This window comes from Platalea leucorodia (genome assembly GCF_965183815.1).
Source record: "Platalea leucorodia genome assembly, chromosome: 13".
Taxonomy (NCBI): Eukaryota; Metazoa; Chordata; class Aves; order Pelecaniformes; family Threskiornithidae; genus Platalea; species Platalea leucorodia.
In genome coordinates this window covers 10,410,937-10,433,954 of record NC_138835.1, presented here as the reverse complement: position 1 = coordinate 10,433,954, position 23,018 = coordinate 10,410,937, and the positions used below count along the sequence as shown (strand labels likewise).

The window sequence follows — 23,018 nt, the reverse complement described above, 5'->3', positions numbered from 1 at the left end:
GTCATTTCTACTTCTCTACAAATTTTCTGCTTCCCAAAATGGGCAGTAAATGTAGCTTCGGCAAAAATGGGAGAGAGTAGTGAAAAACGGAGCATGTCTTCTGGAGAGCTCTGACAACCAAAGGCTTTTCATTCTGTGATTTCCATGAAATGGTGCTGGGAGGAGGAAAAAGGACGACTCGGGAAAATCCCGCTGCTCCCACCGCACCTCGTCTGCAGCCGCGGAAGGGAGACGCTGCAGGCACGAAACGAGGCTCCCTGGGATTCTCTCTCCACATCTCAAGCAAGGCATTTTGCATTTTATATCCTGTGTCGATCCTACCTAACGGCTTAAACTTCTTTTTCGAAAAGCTAAATTATTTTTAAAAATCTTTCCATTTAGTCATTTGAGGAAACTCTTTTTTCTCTGGAGAAATTATTCTGTCTTTATGTTCAGTAAGGAAGAAATTAAACATGATCATATTAATTATGGTTCCTCATTTAACATAAAACTATAATCAAATGGCTTATAAGTCTAAACAGTTATGGCAGTGGTATTAAGAAATTATGACATTAAAGGCTTGCACTTAAGTTCAAAATGTTTAAATTATACATCTCGGAAGAAACTGATGCCACATTTAGAGAGCTACAACCTTTTTATTTTCAAGCAGAAACATGAAGGAGCAAAACACTTTCAAAATATACATACTTTTGCTTTAATTTCAAGAAAGTCCTTAGGATGCCTATGAAACAAAACTAGGTTTTCGGGGTTTTTTTTCGCCTAGATTTAAGCCACGGTGCCTTCTTTGAAAAGGAAGGGACAGCCTGGTTGAGCATCTTCTGACAAAGTCTGTGAAGCACAAATACGCCGAGGACATGAAGTCTGCAGAACTGGAGCAATGGAAATTGTCACTTCTGGCAGGACTTGACTCGCTGGGTTGCTCCCAGCCTGGTGGGGACTTCTGGTGTCTGTGGCTCCAAAGAAGTCAGCCTCAGATTTGAGGACCGATTTCCTGAGCCAGAAAACCCTGGAGCATTTCTGTCTGCATTTCAGGAAAAGACTTCCTTCAATTCAGGAGCTGGAGCTGCTCAAAGATCCTTCTAGAAGGAAGAAAAATAGGAAATTGTCAGTATAGGTGCTCAGAACAAGTCGTGGGGGGGGGTCCTTCTGTGGGAAATACCAAATTCCTATTTTTGGTTCAAAATCAGAACAGTGGGGATTTGGGAGGGGGTTTTTTTGTTTGTTTTCTTAATATCCACTTCTTGCAGAATAGGGACGTTCAGATGTGAACCAGCTCCACTGCCCGCGTGGCTCTGTGGAGCTCAGGCCCTCTGCCGCCAGGCCATGCAGCAGGGTATTGGAGAGTACTTGAAAGTTAAAGTTCTCCTTGAAATGGTGACCGTCTACTTAAACCTGTTCCATAAAAGCCTGGAGCTTGAGATAAAACCCCTCTCCATGAGCCCTACTTCTCAGATTGTAAGGGTGTACTTTGATATCTGATAAAATCAATTGTTCGTGACTGCTGGCTCCTGTGATTTAAATGACAACTGCTTGTAAAAACTGCCATCCATAGCTCACTAAATTTGCAATTAAAGACTTATTTCCAACCTCTCTGTAAGGCATGCAGCACAACCAGCGCTTATACATATTTCAAATCCTAGCATGTAAAACAGCAGAGTAGGTTGAAGGTGATATAATATTATAAAGTGCATTTTGAGTTGGGTAAACATGCTCAAGGGGTTTATGGCTCCTGGGAATTGTCATCTTCGCTGCCTGGGGAATCTGTTGTGTTGTGAAAAACAGCATGCATTGGGATTTTTAAAATGCATTCAAGAGAATGGGCTCAGGGGTAGTATAAATATGAATTATCTCCCTCATTTTTGCATCATTATAAAAGTTGTTTTCGTTCGATACCCAGACAAATGGATCTGGGCAGGGAGGGGCAGAAGCAAAGCCTCCTGTGAACAGGAACTATCACAAAACGTATGGACGTGAAAGTTTTACAGCACATGGGGAAGGCAAGCCCTCAGGAGCTGGGGAATCATCCCTTCCAGCCTCAACTCAGCCCTGATGAGGGGGGTCGGTGGAGTGGCCGGCGCACCTCCAGGACGCCGCGGCCTGAGCAAAGCTGCCCCAGATCACACGTGCTGGGCATCTCCCAGCTCTTCCAGGCACGAATCTGCAGCCTGAACCCAGTACAAAAGCGTTGCAACCTCCCAGTTCTTCTCTTCCTAGAAAAACACAACGAACTCCCATAAATGCCAGATTCTTTGCATCTTCTCCACCCGCTGGCAGTGCAGCGCCATCAGCTGCCCCTGCCGGAGCAAGAGCTATCGGCCATGTCTGCTGCTGACATGGGACACTGCTGTGGCCGAGGAGGGCAGATGCTGGGCACAAGTCATCAACCTGGGGACAGTCCATAACAGCATGTGACTACTTTGTCTTCCCCAGGCGACGGAAAGGTCCATCGCTGCATGGTGCCACCACAGCAGGGCACCAGCCCTTCTTCCCCGGCTGGAGCGTGCCTGCGGACAGCCGGGCTCAACTCTTCCTGTTCCCAGGCCAGAGGACGCTCCTGGGGCTGAATATCAAAGGCCTGCTGCGAACAATGTCAGCCAAAGTGCATAAACAAAACCTAAAGAGAGGTCACAGCAGTTCCCACAACAAGAAGTTACCAGCGGTTAACAAAGGATAAAAGCAAAAAAAGGAGCCCCTGGCCCCCAGTTCCTTCCATCTGCACCACCCTTGAGCAGGAGGGTGTCCATCACTGGTGAAATCAAAGCTTTCCTCTCCATTGTTTCCTCGGCAGCGAGAACAGCCCATGGCCCTCTGCCACCGCGGAGCTGGATGAAAGCAACCCAAGGCCCCCACATGAGAGGGCCTAGGGCTCTTGGTGCCTTTGTATCTGCCCCAGGGAGCTGCAGTAAAGCCCCTCTCCCAAAGCAGAGCCCGATGCAGTGCCCTGCCCCAGACCTTCACCGCGGGAGCACGGCTCGAGGCTGCCATAGCAGCTTCACTGCAGGCTCAGGAACAGCCACACGGCAGCTCTGGGCATAGCACAGTGCCTCTGAAGCAGATGTTCACAGTCCAGCGTGATATTGCTACTCCAAAATCCACATCCTTGCAGAGCTCTGTAATTTGGATAACTTAACCTGTCCGTTCCAACACGTGTAAGAGGGCAGAGTCCTGCGATGGTGATGGATCCTCTGTCAAGACAGACTCCGGGAGCACTCCATTTGCATGCCTCCCTGGCTACGCAGTATTAACCAGCTGTAACTATTTACAGTCTTCTTCCTGTTTTACACACATATTGCTGCTGCTCCTATTCTTATATTCCTCCCTCGACATCTTGTGGTGGTCACTACTAGGACCAGGCTGGAAGAACCTTTGATCCAATAGAGCTTTATATTTATTAGAGTCAACTAAGGACTAAGCCTGGAACAAAACTATTTTGACTTGACAACCTTTACATTGCCTTTGCTCTATGGGGAGTGTGGCCAGATTGCAGCAACCAGTAAAACTTCAAGTGCCAACAGCCCAGGAGTTGCACTGGTGTCCCTACCTCCCTTTCAAGGACATTCTCTGCTTCACACGCCACACCAGGAGCTTGCTCCAACGTGGCCTCCATCAACGGCAATACTTACAACAAGGCCCAAGCAGAAAGTAGCTATTGAACAAGGAACTAAAAACTCTGTTTGCCATTACCAGCAAAAGCAAGGTTTGCCGTGCGGGGACTATCTTTCGGGGAGATTTGTATCCTAAATGATGCTTTTCATGAGAAATCCACTTAGTATTCCTCTAAAATTCCAGGAGGGTGAAATCCCCCACTCCTTCATCTCATTAAGGATGAAGGAATGCCAGGTATGTGGCAGGAATCTGGGGTGAGAGGAGGAGTGGGGTATATTTTAACCAAGCTGTAGTGTGGAAAAAAAAAAATAGTAATCTAAGGATCAAAGTTTGAAATATATTTCCCAGTGCCAGCCAGAAGCATCATGCTAATGCACACGCTTAACCCAAGGGACATAAAACTAAGTTTAAGGACGACAAAAAAACCCCAACCCTGTCACATTCAGAAATCAGAGGCTCTGTTCCTAATACTAGACAAGCTATGCAAGGTGTTATGCAAGAAGCTTACTAATAGCTCAATCCCAGCGCTAGCAGATGGCATCTACCTTGTGACAATCCTCCTGATGCGCGGTAAGAATCCATGGTGGAATCCCAGGGGCACGTCATTGCGGATACATTTAAGAGAACAGTTTTGGACCTTTTTAAGGCATTTTGCCTCTGGAGCACTGACAACGTATTAGTTGATGGCTTCTAGATCAGGTAGATTTATCTAAGCATAGCAGACGAAACACTGGAAGAGAGTTCAAGGTGAGAAGGGGGACAGCAGAGGCCACCCCCGAGGAATAGGGGCCCGTGTGCCCCAGGGGACTTCTGATCATTCTAGCAGCGACATAAATTATTTCTAAAATTGTGTGGAGGAACCTTATGAAAATCCCCGCTAGCCCTCAGAGCAGAGCAGGAAGACCAGACCAACAGGGCTGTTTCTTATTTGGACGCAGTTGGGCTGCCAGTCAAATGCAGAAACAAGTGTCAGCAAGGCAGGCTAGTTTTTCTTATTTATTACCATTCTCCTTTGAAGAGAGCGAGAACACTTGAACTCATCTCCAAGCAAGCCTCAGCAAGTCCCCAGCCTCCCATGCTCGTACGGGAGTTTCCCACTGGGCACACAGAGCCGTTTAGGAGCATGGCGGATACCCCAGGAAGAGGTGCAGAAGCAGGGTGATAGTTTAGAGAGGAGGAAAATCAGCCTCAGCTGCAGCCAACAGCCTCCCAGCCCTCCTGAGCATCAGGACACTCAGGAAAGTGCCTACACAGCTGCCCCATGTGCCACCTCTGCATGCCACTGCAGCAGCTATGGGGCTTTTGGGGCTGCAGGTTGCCATCACCCCTTAAAACTTCTCCCACCCAGAGGTGCACCACGCACCCTTGCCCTTCATCTAAGGAAGGCACCCAATGCACCGTAGTCTTCCTGCTATCCAGTACTTTATCATCCACCACGTTCCCAAGTAGTTCAAACATGAGGGGCTTAGATGCTTTCCAAAGGTTTTTCTCCTCTGGAATTCATTTGACATAGGTTTGAATAAAGCCACACTTCCACCTTGCATGTTTTAAACCTCATTTGTCCAGACAGACCTGCCAAGAGAAGTGCATCGGGCTTCCCTGGGGATGAGCATCCTCTGGATGTTAACTGTCTGACCATGGCTACTGGAAGTGCAGGAACCTGGATGCCTTCACAGAATCTCGCTGGCAACATAGAAGATGCTTTCCCCATCAGCACAGCACATTTACTTCCCGACAGATGAAGGGAAAAGCTGCTTCATGCTTCACCTCAGTCCTGAAATAAATAAAAAGCTAAAAAAATAGTCCTGCCTAAACCCAGGGATTTTAAGAGCATAAAAGCTTCTGAGTCAGACCGTAAATCCAGCTTGCTTGTTATTCTAACTGACAGTGGTTAATAGCAATTGCTTAAGAATAAAAGCATACTGGCATGGAGCGATTCTTACCATATTATATGCTTCTTCCAGCTTCAGGCAATGAGTAGTTTGAAGACCTTCCACTTGGCCCATTGTGCATTAAGCATAGATGGACCCATTCTCCATGATTTTATTTGACCTCCCCTCCTTCTCCACAAACCCCTTTCCAGCCTTCCCACCACCCTTACTGTCTTCTACAGTAATTACGCACTCTGTGGAACTCTCTGCTAGCACCGTTCTCAGGTTCGCTGTGCTGTCATAGATGCTGAGGCACAGAACTGAGGTCAGAGCAAACAGCCATGGCTTGTTGTGAGTAAATACACATGAAAATGGATCCAGGCCTCCCGACTCTCAGTGCAGTACTCTCATCACAGTCTCTGCTGCATTAGGAAATGGAAACCAAGCCCACTGCTCAAAAAGAGAAAGAAAAGATCCCCAAGGATGTAAAAAAAACCAATACAAATAAAAAAAAAAAAAGGAAGAAACCTGAAACGATGGCATTTTGCTGCCCTAAGAGGTAGGGCTGGGCTCATGTGATGAACAAGGCAGGGAAAAGGTGTTTGCCAACTAAATATAGGAAACTCAGCATCTGAAAAGAGGGAGCGAAAGGAGCCTGAAGAACTCTTGAAAAACTATGCCGGGGGTTTGAGCCATTTAAAACTGAGAAGTTTTGTTGAAGCTGATGCTCAGGGAACAGCTTTCTATCTGCACAAAGCAGTGGGAGTGAGCAATGGGAATCAGCACAACTGCTCTGTGCCTGACATATCAAACCGGGGTGGAAATCCCACCATATGACTTTGGGGATAATGTTAAATCCATTACAGCACTCTCCCCTCCCCTGCCCATCCCACACAAGCTTCAAAACTTCTGGTTTATGACTGGCTGCTAGCGGATAATTGCAGGCTGTCTCTGGAGGGATAATCCTAAATTTTAAGTGACAGTTCATGGGCATCTTCTCTTTCTTCTGAAATGCTGTCTTACACAGCACATTAAGTATTTTGGAGATTAATAACTGGAGCAAAGAGTTCTAATCTTGGTGTCCTAGTGGAGATTTAGCGAAGAACGGTTAGCGTTTGAAGTTGCTATGGCACAGGAAACATAAGCAGCCTTGAAGACCAAAAGCAAGGCTCGTATGCAGCTCAAACGGAAATCTGGGACGTTAAACACGTGATCTATGTTTAGTCTCCAGGGCTTCTCACTGACGTGGTGTTTCCACTCGGAGCAGGTCTTAAGGACCCTGCAAAACAGGGAACCCAGTTTGAGCTCTCTTTTAGATTAAATAGACCAAGCTCACCACGCCTGTTAAATTGCAACTTGTACTTTTGTATTCTTTGACCTGAATGAGGTGATAACTGAATTGTATTATAAGGTTACAGGTTGCTTTTAACTTAATACACTGAGGACCAAGTGGGAACCACTTGACCATCTCTGAACTGGCAGTTGCACTTCGTCAGCTTGCGGGACACCCGCCAGGATAAACACGCTACAGCTTCTGAGGCTGCGTGCACAGCACCTCACTCAACAGCAACCCTACGATCGCTTGGCAAAGGCCCTCACAGCCTCAGTTCAAGTTTCCTGTCCACAGAGCGATCTTTTTTTCAGTAAACAGTTTTCTCGTTGTAACAATTCCTCCTACTGCTCCTCACACAACCATAAGTCCCATTAAAAAGGAGCCAAGCAGGTCCCTTATTGGCCTGCTGCCCTCTCAGTGGCATAAGCCAACGCACAGATGAAATAGCCCAAGCTCCTGAGTTTGGTGAGCCCTGTGCCAATTACATTGAAAACAACCAAATTCTGCACGTGGGTATGGGAAAACCTTGCCACAAGTGTCACAATGGTGGAGCTCCACAAGGACTCCAACCAACACGACTGTCAAAAATAACGCCGTTGCATTCTCATGCCCTCAGCACCACGCACTCCTTCCACTTTTCTCCTGCCAGCACCAATGCTCACGTAGCACCGCAGCGAATCGTATCGGGGGCTGAACCTAAATGGGTAAAATTAATCCTGTTTTGCAACATTCCTGCTTTTCATGACGCTGCTCCAAGCAACTGAATGTCCACCAGCACATTCAGAAGAGCCTGTGACTGTGATCATGTTATCCAAGTTCGTTACTCCAGTTACTGTGGGGAGAAAGTAACAAATTAACAGCTAATATTTAGAAGATTATAAAATTATGCTTCCTTGAAGCTGTTTAAGCAGCTGATCTGGCATCTCTGTACAGAATTAGACAGCTCTGCTTTGAATTAATGCAAGTGAAGTGGTTGGCACAATTTGGCCAAAGTAATATAACCATCTACTACAGATACCCTTTTAGGCTTTCATTCTGGAAGAGTTTTATGCACAACACCCTCTTATCTCTTTAGCAACTAAGTATCAGAACAAATTTCTGTATCTTGAGTAGCCACTCTGCCATTATAGCTAAAGATGCGTCAGAAAGGGGTCAAATAGCAATGGCACATCATATGCTCTACGCCAGGTCACTGATACCAACAGAGATCAGCAAAGACACTTTGTCGGGGTGTAACTTTGCTGTGTTTCAGCACAGCACGTTTTTCCACATTCTTTACCATCCATAGAATTGCCTTAATGGTCCTGAAAATTAGTACGCCTCCAGGCAGCTAGGAATAGGATCGATAGTCCAAACTTGAGGTTACCTGAAGGCAGCAAGCTCCCTTCTCCTCCTCCCCGCCCGCCCAGCAGCCTGACAGGACCATGGCAAAGGCCCACCAAGACCTGTATCCCACCTGAGAGCGACCAGTGCTGGGTGCCACAGGAACCCTGTACGAGAGCAGGTCTGTAACAACAATTCCCTCATACGCTTGCCAAGGAATACGTGACTGCGTGATCTCCTGCACACAGGTGAGACCTCCGTGTTTGATGGCAGATTTTTCTTTTTTTAAATCGTAGATCTGGATAACAGGTTTTTTGAATCCAGAAGTGTGTGTATCACATCCTGTGACAACAAACTCCTCACTCCTCAAACACCAACAAGCACCTCATGTCCTTTGTTTTGAACCTGCCAGATGGCAACTTCTCTTGATGCTCTGCAGCCCTTGGGGACAGTAAGCCACCGCCTCTTCACCTTCTTTATACCAGTTATGGTCTGGGTATTTTCCCCATAGTCTTACCTTTTCCAGCCTAATGCTTTACAGCTCTTGCCAAACTGACAGAGTCTGCTTAGGTTTCAGTTCAGCATTTAGTATTGATTATTCTTTTGGGAAAGCAATAGTGAATTGTTCCGTGCGAGAACTGAATCCCATCAAATTTAAGCTAGAGTATGCTGTGCAGCAGGACAGGGGCCTGGCTGCAAACCTGCATTCTTCAGCAAGGTACAACCAATCCAATACATCCTTGGTGCTGTACTTTTCAAAGAGGTCAAATCACTGAAACAGATCAGTTAGTGGTAAAGCAAAAAGGTTGCTTTATTGCTAAAACAACTTTTGATAAAAGAGGTCCCACCAGTGAAGAGCAGCCTTGCTCAGCCACCCACTCTTGTAAAACTACTTAAGGACTGCACAAGATTTGGCAGTCCTTCTCAACTGCGCTTTATGGAGGCTTCTCTCTTTATAGCTGGACAGTGCTTTACGTGACCAGGTCTCCAGTTTCAACCAAAACATCAATATTACAACATAAATGAAGTAAAAAAAGTATCTGACATCCCATCGCTTATTCAGCAGTGGTTTAGCAGAAAGTGTGTAGCAGGAAGGAAATCAAACAAGAGGCGAGAGCCGGAGGCCTAAGGAGGAAAGGCACAGATCAGCCCCTGCGGCCTCCGGCAGCAGAACACGTCCTGACCAACATGTCCTGACAAACGCTCGCTGCGACGAGCGAGGGAGACGCCTGCTGGACTGACTCACTCGATACAAGCCCAGCTTCTCCATCATGCAATAAAAGCAGTATAAAACCAGTAAATTTTAATTAAATTTTGAAAAAGCTGTAAAACATATACTCTCAAAAAACCCTGAGTCTTACTATGGAAGTTTATAAGATGGTATTTTTCTCTGGAATGCACTTCTGTTATGTTCCTCCTTGCTGATGCATACTCCTGTGCTACGCGTGACCAGCACTAAGCGCTGCAGGTGCTACGACCGTTCCAGCTGACACCCCAGCGTGGCTTGTCCTCCTCGTTCAAGTGACGGGATGAGATGCTTAGTGCTCTCTGAGCAGCCAGCAAGGCTAGGCTGAAGCCTGCACTCCATGCGCAGCTCATACTGCAACCCAGTAACTCTTCTGTTCTCTGCACTGTTATCTCCATCCGAGGGCCTGTGACAAAGGTGCGGTGCTACGCCTGCTCACAAGGATTGCCTGTGCTGGATGTCAGCGCTCTGCTAGGTGCTAACGCCTCTGTTGTCCGTGGGGCCTGCTTTGGAAGGCGAATGGGAACATAGACATTTGAAGCACAGTGTTCCTTGAGGTATTCTCCCCCTTTTTCTTCATAGTCTTTTCTGGTTATCCAGCCTTCCTCACGGGTCATGTGTTCCACTGCCCAATCCCTAGCCCCGTACCAGGCATCTAAAACAGGACTGGAAGCAAGGTGAACCTGGATGGAAGGAAAACAGAACAACAACGTCAACTCAACACAGGAGAGGAAAGCTCTTTTTAACCTGCTTACAGTACTATATAACACAAACCACTGAATTTCAGAAGTTTGAGCTGGTTATTCAGTGCCTCTGGGGAAGATTAATGCTAGGAGTGAGTTTGAAGTGTGTTTTCACCTTGAGATCAATTCTCCATGAGCCTGCTGTGTTTCTACAGGTTGAGAAAGGACATGGGTGTATCACATTCACAACCAACAGCCCTCACAGCTGGAAGCCAATGCTGGAAGAGTTGGTGGTACTGCAAAACAAGTATCAAGTGCTCCAGCAAAACTACTTCAAGCAGGGAGGAATACTGCAGGCTAAGAAATTGCTGTATGGGGGAAAAAAAGGACCACACATACTTTTTCCACTGGTGTAGATTCATACTTCCATTTAAATTATTCCTATCACTGTAGCATGAACTGCTTTCCTGGTTCAGCTATGGGCTTGCTAGACTAGACAGCACATAAATCCCATGTGCGATATCTGTGAAGTGACAGATTTCTGATAGGACCACGCTACAGACCACATTTTAATGGAAAGAAGGAAGCTCTTATTCAGTTACAAGCAGCAACATTAAAAGCCGAAGAAAATGTGTTTTTTCTTCCTACAGACACAAGTTACACACTCAAAACTTAGCAAGTAATATCCTCCCTAAAACTACCGAGCATACGGCTGTAACTGTGTTTCTGTCAGTCACACCTGGCTCTCAGCTACATACAATAATTGTACAAAACAAGGCTTGTGGAATCACAAGATAATATTTGTACTGATTTTTTTTTCCTCCCCTCAGTTTATAACCTGATTTTCTATTCAAGAAGTTAGATTTGAGAAGACAAGGTGGTTTCAGAACAGCAAGGGAGACTCTTGCAAGTCTCCTTACAAAATGCATGGCAAACTTTGGGACTTGCCCGGTTTGTACTGTGCTTGCTACCAAAAACATAGCAAAGGATCACAGGTTTGTAAGATACTCACTGAATCTCTTTTGCTGCTGTCCCAGTCATCACATGTAACAAATTGAACATGCAAGTTAGTTTGAAGTGAGCAGTTTTTCCCAGCAACTACTCCTAACAAAGGCTACTTGTTCCAGATAGTAACTGTCCCAATCTTAAGAAATCAGTCCACAAATTTCCAGCCAAACATGCTTGTGCGTGCATGGTCCTTTAGCTGAAGCAGGTTTTCCTTTTCCAACGCATCTACCCTACTCTCTCTAATGTCTGCAGAAAGAGCAATGGTACCTTCGCTTAACTTTCATTTTCTCAGGTCAAAACAGCCGTTTTCAGTGTCTTGTCATAAACCACTCTCCATTCCCATGCTCTGAGTACACCCACTCTGTACCTCTCCCAACCTGAATTACTTTTGAACACCGATGAACGGACTGTTCACGTAACCATCATGTCAATACATGTACCTGAAAAGACGACTGGAACGGCCTCATTTCGAGGAGTTCCTTCTGGACTCTGGCTTTCAGACCAGGGTACATTGTATTTCCACCAGTGAGAAAAACATTCTGGACAAGAATAGCTTGTTGTTCCTTTGGATACCTACAAGGAACAAAAAACAACTTCAGTCTTTCTCAAGGACATCTCTCCCTATGAACTGAACAGCTACAGGGTGATACCTTCTCTTCAGGATTCACTTTGAGAAACTTCCTTCACTTCCCTAGCAGGAAAACTTGTGTTCCTTTGTTTTCTGGAAATTCAGGGGGTGGCAGAAGAAAATCCTTAAAGCACTCTGCGTGCTGTACCCCACGGATCAACAACTCAGTACAGCTGGAATTCTTACATTTCAGAAAACGCAATCTCGTAAGTTCATACAGTCAGGGGTGACATTTTACTAATGCTAAGCTGTGTGGAAATAGTTGTCCAGCAAGTGTGCCTATATCAGAACTTAAAAATGCCACCCCTGATATTGGTCTCGCAAAAACAGAGACTGCCAGCTCCTTGTTTCAAGGGATGGATACTTACAAGGGTTTGTTGTTTCCCTATATAACAAGTTGGACCGGGGGTCTCCAACGTGGGGTGTGTGCAAGACAATCCACTGGGGTGCAGGAAGAAGATATTTTTTGTACCATTAATAAATAAATACATTAAAATAGTGTTTATTTCACCTTTACCTCATCCTTTTTTAATTTCTATTTTTGTGTACATTTTAAAATGTGCATAATATACGAGTTCAGTAGTACCTGTATGTGATTTATAAATATACATATATTGAAGGTGTGCGCTCAAAAATTTTTCACTGATGGGGTAATCGATCAAAAAAGTTTGGAGACCACTGACTTAAGACAAGCAGAGTTTACACGTGGAGAACAGGAAGACACGTCTAACCTGCAATGCTCAACCCCACCAAAAAGAACTATTCAAACATATTTTCTCATATTATTGTTGAGTAACCAGTATTGCAAAAGCTGATATCAAAACAAGACTAGCTCATTTGAAGTAATTGCCAAGTAGATTTGTAAACTCACCTCTCAAGGACATACTGCATGGTTTCTGCTATACCAGCCTGGTCTTCTCCTATCAGGGAGGGCTGGAAGACAATCTCCGGAGCCCTGATTCTTTCAGTGCCAAGGAAAAGCTGGTGGTACTCTGCCAGGTTAAACACGGGCTTTAAAAAGATGAGATTGAAAAGTAGTGGGAAATTATGTTAAAGAATAGTAATATTCTAGAATAAGCAAAGTTTCCAAATAATTCTGTACAAAAAACAGATCGTAATGCTCTCACAGAGGAAGGGCCATGCTGTAAAAGGTTCCCAAAGGCCAAGGAAGCTGGACTTTTCCTATACTTTATTCTGTTTGGTGCCACTCAATCCTAAGGCTCAACCTCACAAGTTGAAAGCTGTGTTCATGGGGATGCACTATTGGGCTACAGATCACACACAAAAAAACTTGAGCAGAACTTTGTTTCCCTAATACCACGGCTACAACAGGCATGGCCTGCAGAGTGAGCCAAGCAGGTATATTCATGCTCTAAACCATCAGCTAAGATTGCAAGGAGTTATCTCTCAATGTCCTATTCAGATAGTTTAAGCATCTCTTCCAAGAGCAGGCAAACAATGTTGGCATGTGGGGAAATGTTAGCAGACTAGCTGGACATCCAGGAGGCAGCAACCTTTGGCACGAGGTGTAGACACAGAAATCAAACCTGCACTGCAGCAACAGGCTTCTCAACTTCAGGCTGTTCCTCAGCAAATAAAGGTTCAAACTCATTAATACTTTCCACATCCTCCAGTGACTGTTCACTGCCTAATGGATCCAAATCAGGAGTCTGGAAACAGAGAAGGTATATTAAGGTGGGTTAGCTCAGGCACACTAGGCACATATATGACTTCAATTCTGGTGACACGTTTGAAAAATTCAACCCCAATTCCCTCAAATCTCAACTCTTTAACATGCCTGAACCCAAATATGCTGTTCTCCAGAACTGAAGACAAAAATCAAAATGGTGAACAACCTAGAAAACAGGACTTAAGCCAGACATTCACTCAAAGTATAAAAAAATCAAACACTTTCAATAAATACATCATGATGCCACCTCAGAAATTAAAGGCCTTAGTCAACAGGCTGACTGCCAGGATCCTTGCCAGCCACGTCCTAAATATAACAACATACTAAAACTTATTAAAATAGCTTTTTAAACTGGTTAAAGCTTGGTGCATTCCCAGCACCTCTAACTGCTCTGTAATTACCTTTAAATTCCCTGCCTTGCTTGTGTGGGACTGGAAAACAAATATTTGCTAGCTACAAAGGCACCACACAATTTTTGACAGTTTCAACCGCCTAGGATTTGCACACGGGATATACCAAAAGCCCATATATTTTACACAGATGCGACGATGCTCTCAAAGCCCCTTCCTAATGAAAAGCATCACTCAAAATCCTAGGTTACTTCACTCTTGTGAACTAGGAGCAGCTTTTTAATTATTGCCTTTATTTTTGTGTTACAATGTTACCTTTGGGATTTTTTTGCTACAGATTTGTTTTTGTTATTTTAAACTTGAAACATTTGTTGCAATGTCTAGCAAGCAATACCAGGATGAGATAAAGCTCGATCATTTAAACGTTCTGAAGTATCTAGCTTAGGTCCACTTAAAAACCAAGCAATCACTCAAACTGAAGTTTAAGCACTGTTTATTGTTAGAGCAATGAATGGTAGACACCTGAAGTTATCTCCAACACTTATGCTTTCTTATATCCATTTCTTTTTATGTCTTAAACCTAGCAACAGAAAGAAACATAGAACGCTGCTGAAGAGTTGGCACAGACCCCAGGACAACATGATTAGCTTTTAGTCTCCTTTACACGGCCACAGAGGGATGGCCTATCTTCACAAACGGTTTTGGTGATAACTATAGGCTCTCTCACAAAGCTCAGACCAAACAAAAAGGCTTGCCGATTCATTCCAAGGTCTGAGATTACACCCAGTAAAGAGGAGGAGCATGGGATCCAAAACATACGTGTTGGGACTTAGGCACAACAACTGGGCAAAATTACAAGGCGCCGACAGTCTTTCAATTAGCTCTTTCTAGCACATTTTCTTTTGACAGAAGGCAGGAAGTTTCTTTACCACAATGGTAAGCCCATGATCTACCTCAGTTTTGCTCAAACACAGTCATTCTGATTCTTACACAAACTTTCCTGTTAAGGATAGGCAAAATATAACCAAGAAGATACCAGCTCACCTGCTAGTTTTGGCTACATCTCAAGTTCCATATAAGACACAAGAACTCCTACATCTGGTACCACTCTCCTCTATGCTTCAACTTTCTGTTTTTCTCTACCTTTTCCTGAGCAAATACTGATATAACTAAAAAAAGCTCTATCTTATGAGACTTGAAAGGCAATTTCAAATAAATACATGAACAGCCTTAGACCATCTCTTAGAAGCAGCTGCAGCAGTGCTGGGCCTGTACTAGTCTGGCAAAGCAGACAAATGAGCTTCTCCTCTTCAAGACAACAACAACCAAGTGCAGCAATTAACCTTTCATTGTTAAGTAAACAAAATAGAACATGCTGCTTAATTGCACCAAAAAAGATAGCCAAAATGAAGGCAAAGGGTTAGTTGTTTACCATAAAGTTCTCTGCACCTGAAAGGGAAGAACAGAAAGGAAAACAAATACCGTTTTTAACAAAAACCTTGATAGGTTCTTCTATATCTTTAATACAAGGCTAGAGACATTTAAGGATGGTTGTCTTAGCATTATAACCACTTGAGATTTCAGTACTTAAAACTCCATGTCATTTAATTGTCAGACACTGAAAAAAAAACCCTTTAACATACCAGGCCCACTTATTTCACCAAAATTAATGCAACAGCAGAGTCAGAGGTTGGTTTAAAGTATGAACAAAATTGTTACCTTAGCTGCTACATTTACAACCCTCTAAGCAAGTCAACCTTAAGTAAGGACAGTGGCTGGCATACGCTGCCAGGAGTAAGTACAAAGGGAAGTAGTAGTATCTTCACTGGTACCTTCTCTGAGCCACTAGGGCTATTTTCTTTTTCTCCAATTTCTTTAAGATGTGCAGGAAACTTAAGGAAACTTACTGACTTTGTATAACTGTATACTTCAACAACTGTCAAGAAGCCTAGAGATTATGCTTAGAACTATATGGAATCAAACTAGAAGATATGTCCCAGAGCACAGTGCGGAACAGCACGAGAAGGGTTACTGACTTCAGGCGTACCCTATAAAATCAAAACCGTCACTTTCTCTAGCTGCATAGGAAAGCTGGAAAAGAGAGAAGTTACCAAATTAACAATGAGTTGCAGTGTGTTAAAGGAAAAGCCTAGTTCGTCAATAAAAGTCTGAAGGCGCACATTTTCAAGCATAGAAACTTAATTCTCTCAGAGATGATAAGAGGATTAACTTGGTGAAAACATTGTACCTCTGGCTTGCTGTCCACAACATCTACTTCAATATTGACTTCTGCCTGTAGGATTTTCTGCTTCGCTTGTTCAACAGACAGACTCAATTTGTTGATGTAAGACTGAAGTTCTTCTGCAGAGTCCATGTTCAGCTCCACCAAAGCTTTGTGGAATTGATCCATTTGACCATCTTCTAAAAGTTCCTACAGACAGATCAGAGTTAGCTGATACAATACAGGGTAATCAACTATCTGTCAACAGTGCATGTACAGACCCTTTGCCTTCATTACTAGATATTATGATGTGCACACTTTGGCAGCATTCAAAATATTTCACAAAAGAAGTACTGTTCAGAACCTGGAAGCATCCTCTGCATCAATAATCTCTCCCTTTTATCCTGCAAGTAACCTTAAAAAGCTCCTATCAGAAAACACACAGGACAGTCGTAGCTTCTTTACAGTGATGCATGACCTTCCGATAAAGCTCTGAGGGAAGCCTGCCCTCCTCCCAAAAGATCACACAGAAAACTTTGCCTTGATTACCTGTATGTACAGTAACCTGTCCAGCCTCTCTTGGTCAAGTTGCAGCTTCTCTTCTCGACGACGTGCATTGAGTTCTTGAAGTCGACGTAACTGCTGCTGCCGCCTCTCCTGCTTTTCTTCTGATGTCAGAGTGCTTCCCAGCAGTTTGTTAGAGAAAGGCAGCTGCATCTTGTGCATGTTGTTCTCATAGTACTCTGGGGACCGCCACTTCTGTAGCTCTGAACGTTTTGAAAGCAAAATAACTGTTTTGCCAGGCTGAAAACGATGATTCGTATGTTGTACACGCTCCACGCTAAGTTCAGACTTAGAAGAAAGGTGGCAACAATGGTCCAGTCTAGGATTCTGTCACCTCTTGGCAGCTGCCCCCGTGTTTAGCTACCCCCTCAGAGCACTACCTTCCAGCCACATACTCAGTGCACATGGTTCTTAGTGCTCTGATCTCCAGCATGCAGGAAACACAATGTACTAAGAAGTGGGAAGTGCACGCTAGTGTCTCTTCTCTCTTCCCAAGGTAAGGGAGAGTTCTCACACATTTCTAAGGACTCCTGCAGGCTCTTTCACAAGTCACAAATTTAAGAAAACACTTTTCTTTGGCCACTACTTAAGATGACCTTTACCACAGAAATGTTAAAACTTCTTTAATTCACAAAAAGTCATGAGAAGCATCCTCTGCAATTCTGGAAACTTTAAAGCAGGTAAGAAACATCGCCAGATGCAGAAAGCATCCTAACCAATTTAATATTTTGTTGGAAGTATAAAGTAACTAATAAAATAAACTCATTTTATTTTTTTTTCCTGTGAAATAATCGCAATTTTTATTCACAGGGAAATTTGAACTAATACAGATTTTCTTTTCTAATTTAATTTTGTTTCTATCTTAATGTTAAATTCAAAACTGTTGTCAAGAATTTCCCATGAGGTAGATCACCAGAAAGACAGCTACAAAGAAAACAAACTAGTAGTAGAGTATTTCTGCCAGAATCCCAGCCAACTTGAAAACAAGGGATATAGAGGACAAAACTAAGTGTGGATGAATATCTAGTGGTGAATTACAGCTGGTTTTACCTTCTATATAATCCTCTGCAATGTAGCTATGCTCATGCAGTATTTCCTCCATGCGACTGAGAGTGATGGCAGCAAAATGTCCTGGGTATTTCAGCTGAAGGAGGCGTTGGAGATATACAGCTGCTTGACACCCTCCAAGATTAATACGTTTGCAGTTTTTAGCATCCAACCTGAAAACTCAGAGAGACAACTGAGATTGGAGAGATCCACAAGTTCAGCATAAAACAGACCTCCTACTTTCCCCAGTATTACTTAATTTCCGATATGGTCAAATATACAAGTGAATATTCACAGATAAATATTTCAAGATTCAGTTATCAGAGAATCTAACACATCTGCTTTTCTCAGACAACAAGCACAATCACTGCTTTGTTTTTAGCAGATACTTTCTGAAAGGTTCTGCTCTGCTTTAAAAAAAAAAAAAAAATTATATAATTTTGGCTACAGCAAGGAAATCTTCTATTTTAAGAAGGGAAGTGACAGTTAGTGGAGCTAAAAGTAGCCCCTTTAACCTTTGTAACATTTCACAGCTGGCCAGGTGCAACCCTTGAAAATCTGAAGCACCTGCCAGATATCATAAAGCCATTTCCTGCAGTAAGGATTTTTTAAAAAAAAAAAAAAAAAAAAAAAAAAAGAATAGAGCAACATAGCAGCATAATCAGAATTATAAAAGCCCCAAGAACTGCAGAAATCTCACAGAGCATTTCCTTTTGTCCCAAAGCTGCTTTAAAACCTAACATATGGTTTTTAATGTCTGATGTTACTAGGGGCAGATAGCCCCTTCTACTTTTGAAAGTATGGATCTATGCATGATCTAAAAACATGATACATACAAGGACAGCACTGCTTCTTCCATTCAAAATTCAACAAAACTTAACAAAACCTGCAGACCTAGTTTTTCTCTTCAGCATAAATTAAGACCTGATAAGAGCTTATACTGCAGGAGTTGGAACACTGAATGCTAGAGGAACAGGTATTTGCACCACTGAAAAGTCAATGACTGACACAGAGAGGCTGCACTGTACTTAAGACACCAAGAACCTACCTGCCGTCTAAGACTGGCAAAATGTGCGTACACTGATAACCTGAAGATATTACCAAACCGCTGCAGGGCCAGTTCTGCCTTCTGTTGTGGTAAAAACTGTACAAGCTATCTACGCCATAGGACACTTTTGGTACTTGATAACATTCGAAGAGGAGCTCTGACATCATTTGTCTCGAATACAGAGGATTGCACACTGCTTCCGTCAAAACAATTGGATGATCAACACAACCCTGTAAGAGACAAGAGAAAAGAAAAATAATAAAAGTATGAAGGGAAAATCCAGGGATACTTATCCTCATTTCTTCTTTTGAACATCAGTAAGAACCCCTCCAAAACAGCAATGAGAAAGCACTTTATGCGCAGGCTAGTCATCAGGTAAGTTAAATTATATCTAGTGTTTAAGAGGGTAAAAAACAAGTCTTGTCTACATCAGGGCTTCCAATATTAATTCAACCAAAGAATTGGTTGAACTCCTAAGGGTGGAGAAGAATAGATGTTTAAAAGCTTATATAAATTATTAAGAATCTAAGTAACCAAAATCTATGCAATGATGAGGTGAAGTGTGAGTGAAAACTGGTGGAAGTCTAGTTCAACACTAGATAAAGCTTTCAAATTAGTGTTGTCACGCAGGCAAAAGGCGCCATGGTTTGAGGGGCAACTCTCAACTCAGTTGGGTATACAAAACAGGTAGTCAACAAGTACTACTGCTAAGAGTGCTATACAACCTAACTCAAAAACTGATCCTGGACTCTGGTTCTCGACCACAGCCTGACAAGATGCTGCAGTCCAAACCTCTCTCCCTGTAGTTGTATTCTCCCGCTTTTGTTTTACCACGAAACTATGAAGAAATTAAGAGAATAGCGGGGTTCAAAAGACACCCCTGGGGAGCACTGGCCCAGCCAGGGTCGCCACAGCAGGCTGCTCAGGGCCTGTCCACCCGGGCCATGAGTATCTGCAAGGAGTGGGACAACAAGCTGCCCAGCAGAAAAGGACCTGGGGATGCTGGTCAACAGCTGGCTGAAGATGAGCCAGCAGTGTGGCCAAGAAGGCCAATAGCATCCTGGCTTGCATCAGGGATAGTGTGGCCAGCAGGACTAGGGCAGTGATCGTCCCCTTGTACTCGGCACTGGTGAGGCCACACCTCGAATCCTGTGTTCCGTTTTGAGCCCCTCACTATGAGAAGGACATTGAGGTGTTGGAGCATGGCCAGAGAAGTGCAACAAAGCTGGGGAAGAGCACAAGTCTTACGAGGAGCGGCTGAGGGAGCTGGAGAAGAAGAGCCTGAGGGGAGGCCTTATCGCTCTCTACAACTGCCTGAAAGGAGGCTGGAGCCAGGCAGGGGTTGGTCTCTTCTCCCAAGTAACAAACGATAGGATGAGAGGGAATGGCCTCAAGTTGAGCCAGGGGAAGTTTAGGTTGGATATTAGGAAAAACTTCACCGAAAGGGCTGTCAAGCTTTGGAACAGGCTGCCCAGGGGAGTGGTTGCATCCCCATCCCTGGGGGTATTTAGAAGACAGGTAGATGTGGTGTTCAGGGACATGGTTTAGTGGTGGACTTGGCAGCGCAACGGTTGGACTCGATGATCTCAAAGGTCTTTTGCAACCTAAACGATTCCATGATTCTATGAACACAACACCCCAGGACAACCAGGGGCGATGCTGGACCCCCCCATTCCCACTACACACCTAGGCACAACCTCTCCCTTCACCCAAACCCCCCACAGGGCCGAGCCCGGTTTCACCGGCGGCTTCAGGGCCTCACCCCGGCCCGGCGGCCCCCCCTCCGGGCCCGGCGGTACCTGCGAGGCGACGCCGAGGCGCTGGAAGACGTGGTCGAGGAGCAGCTCCTGCAGCTCCAGCTGGACGGGCACGTTGCGGTCGAAGGGCGAGCGGAGCAGCCAGCGCAGCGGCTCGGGGCTCCCCAGGTCGTTGCCCACCTGCGTCTCGGCGCCGGCCCCGCCGCGGGCCCCGCGGCTGCGCGCCGCCAGCGAGCGGAACCGCAGCAGCGGCTCGGCGGGGACGGCGGGGTCGGCGGAGGCCCAGCCCGCCCGCGTCTGGAAGGAGCCGTTGTCGATCACCAGCGGCACCGGCTGCGGCGTCCGCACGGCCGCGCTGGGCTCCAGCACCGGGTCGGGGACCCAACGCGCGTCGCGGAAGGCGAACACCCGGGAGGCCGCCGCCATTTTGCGCCCTCCCCGCCTGCCTCCGGCCGGGAACGCGGGCACCGCCACACGTTCCGGGCCGCGGCGGGGCGAGGGGCAGCGCCGGCCGGTGCCTGCGGCCGTCAGCCGCGACCAGGCCGTGTGAGCGGGGGGGCCGTACCCCCGCCTCCCCTCTCACGCCGGGACACCCGCGCCCTCCGCCGCTGCGAGCTCAGCTTGGGCCTTGAGACCTCCCCAGGGTCCGTGACCTGCCTGGAAGGGGAAACGCGGGGCCCTGGCCTGTGCCAGACCGCCCCGGGAGGTCACCTCCGCAGCCTGGGCTGCAAGGCCCCGTCGGCAGTCAGCGAGCACATCTCCCCGCCATGAAGAGGGGGCCAGCCCTGGCGTCCTGGCCTGTTCCACGGGCGTCTGCCGGATCCGTGCCCTGAGATGGGGACGCAGCGCGGGAGCCGTCCCGCCATGGCGGCCGAGGGAAGGACAGGCCCGCTCGCCAAACCTAGCTGCTAGCTCGGCTCGGGGGGGAGCCCGGGTGGACCCGGGAGGTCCCGGTGATGTGACTTTACCATTAAAACTTGGTCACAACTTGGATTCTGCTCCTTTCTGTCACTCTTGTCACTGCATTTGTAGACAAACCATTAACAGCCTGATTTTCAGAAATGCCCCCAACCTGCAACCCCCGCTGTGTGAAATGGGGACTGCGAATATTTAGCATCCTTGAAGCTCAGGTCATTAATGGCTTTTCTCACTTGTTTACCCAACGCACAGGGATAATAGCTTTCTTTTATCGCACAGGGGTGTTATTAATGTGAATTAATAAGAATTTGCAAAGTTCATTTAGATCTTGGGATTAAAAGGCTCATTTCAAGGGGCTGTTAGGACATAAAAACAAACACATGCACACAAGCAGGAACATTAAATGCATGCAGTCACTCATAATGTGCACTTACATAGCTGCTCTCTTCTAAGGTTTACTGAGAGCTACATAAACAATTAATTTAGCCAAACAACCCCCTGTGAGGTAAGCAATACATAACAGTTTTATTTTATTGAAGGAGAAACACACACTGTGATGAATATCAAGTTACCAAAGTCACCTATCTGTTCCTACTTTGATCACTACTGAACTCCTTTACTATTAAGCAATACATTTATAGACACATATCCTATGAAACACGCTAGCTTGCCCTTGGAGGGAAGGGAGATAGAAAGTCAATTAAAAAGCAAAGGTTTATTTTCCTCATGGATTAACTAATAGATGGAAACATAGAGAGTAGGCTAAAAATAGAGTCCATGTTAATATGGGACATATTTGTGCTCCATGTCAAATAAGAGAGCCTGGGAGAAGACATTTTTAGCTAGTGATCCTCTACACATCTCTGCAGGATTGATTCCGTTTTATTGATTTCTCAACAGCAACCTTGGCTACCCACTTTCAAAGTGGCTGAAGTGCTTGGTTATCTCCCCTATATCTGAAGACATAAACATACCTTTAACTATTGTTTTAACATAAGCCTTGAAAGCTTCCTAACTTGTACCTTACCCTTTCAATAGCAGCCGAAGGAAGGAGAATCAAATCAGATGTTTTCTCAGTTGTTCTTATCCCGTATTTAATCCTTATTACTCCCTCCCTGCATAGCACAGGGCTGTCCCTTTTGCTACCCACGCCGAGTATATCAGCTGTCTTCTTGCGATTAACACAGTGATGCAGTAAGAGTTATTAAACGGTAGGTAGTAAAGCAGAGCAGGCATGCTGTTCTAAACTTAGCGTAAGCTGAAGCAAGCAATGAAGTATCCTCTGGTTCCTTTGGTGAATGATCTGACCTTTCCTCTTCTTTTCTTCTGGTTTTGTTTGCCGTTTGTAACGCTGTTGATCATAATGATTATCTGGCTACAGCTTCTACTTAATGAAGGTAAGCTCTGCAGTCGGTCAGATAAAATGCTCCTGCATAAAGGCTTTATCTATTAGCTTCATCTTTAAAGCACTCTGCTAGCTATTTTTAGGCTAATGCCACTTGTCACAGAAGGAAACTAAAGGGTTTTTTAGTACTGTTGGTAGCATGTGGAAAACCAAACTCAAATTACTGTGCTTTTCTGTTAAAAATGCTTATAAGACGACAAGCTGCTGCCAGCTGTTCTTCCTTACCCTCTCCCTTTTTCTCAGAGGTAATTTAACTTATGAAAGGCAAAGGACAAGTAATTTTTGTAAGTGTCTATAAAAAAAAACCAGAAAGCAAACCT

The 23,018-nt window shown here is 45.1% G+C and overlaps 1 protein-coding gene across 5 annotated transcripts; it reads right to left on the bottom strand.

Annotated features, from left to right (window-relative positions):
* Nucleotides 1–734: 734 nt before the first annotated feature.
* ACTR5 (actin related protein 5) lies at nucleotides 735–21,261 on the bottom strand. Of its 5 annotated transcripts, none has more exons than XR_014229663.1 (12): nucleotides 20,418–21,258; nucleotides 18,619–18,848; nucleotides 17,574–17,743; nucleotides 16,509–16,726; nucleotides 15,987–16,169; nucleotides 13,246–13,368; nucleotides 12,570–12,709; nucleotides 11,511–11,643; nucleotides 9,495–10,062; nucleotides 5,550–6,756; nucleotides 2,081–5,380; nucleotides 735–1,079 (listed from the first exon to the last, which is right to left on the bottom strand). XR_014229663.1 is itself a non-coding variant. In XM_082326045.1 (10 exons), exons 1-9 carry the CDS (start codon nucleotides 20,799–20,801, stop codon nucleotides 10,272–10,274), a joined length of 1,668 nt encoding a protein of 555 aa, XP_082182171.1. In that variant the 5' UTR covers nucleotides 20,802–21,261; the 3' UTR covers nucleotides 9,978–10,062; nucleotides 10,238–10,271. The 5 variants fall into 5 exon arrangements, 2 of the variants coding, with proteins under 2 accessions (XP_082182170.1, XP_082182171.1); XR_014229664.1 differs by having other exon boundaries at nucleotides 5,731–6,756; XR_014229662.1 differs by having other exon boundaries at nucleotides 2,081–6,756.
* Between the last annotated feature and the right edge of the window lie 1,757 nt (nucleotides 21,262–23,018).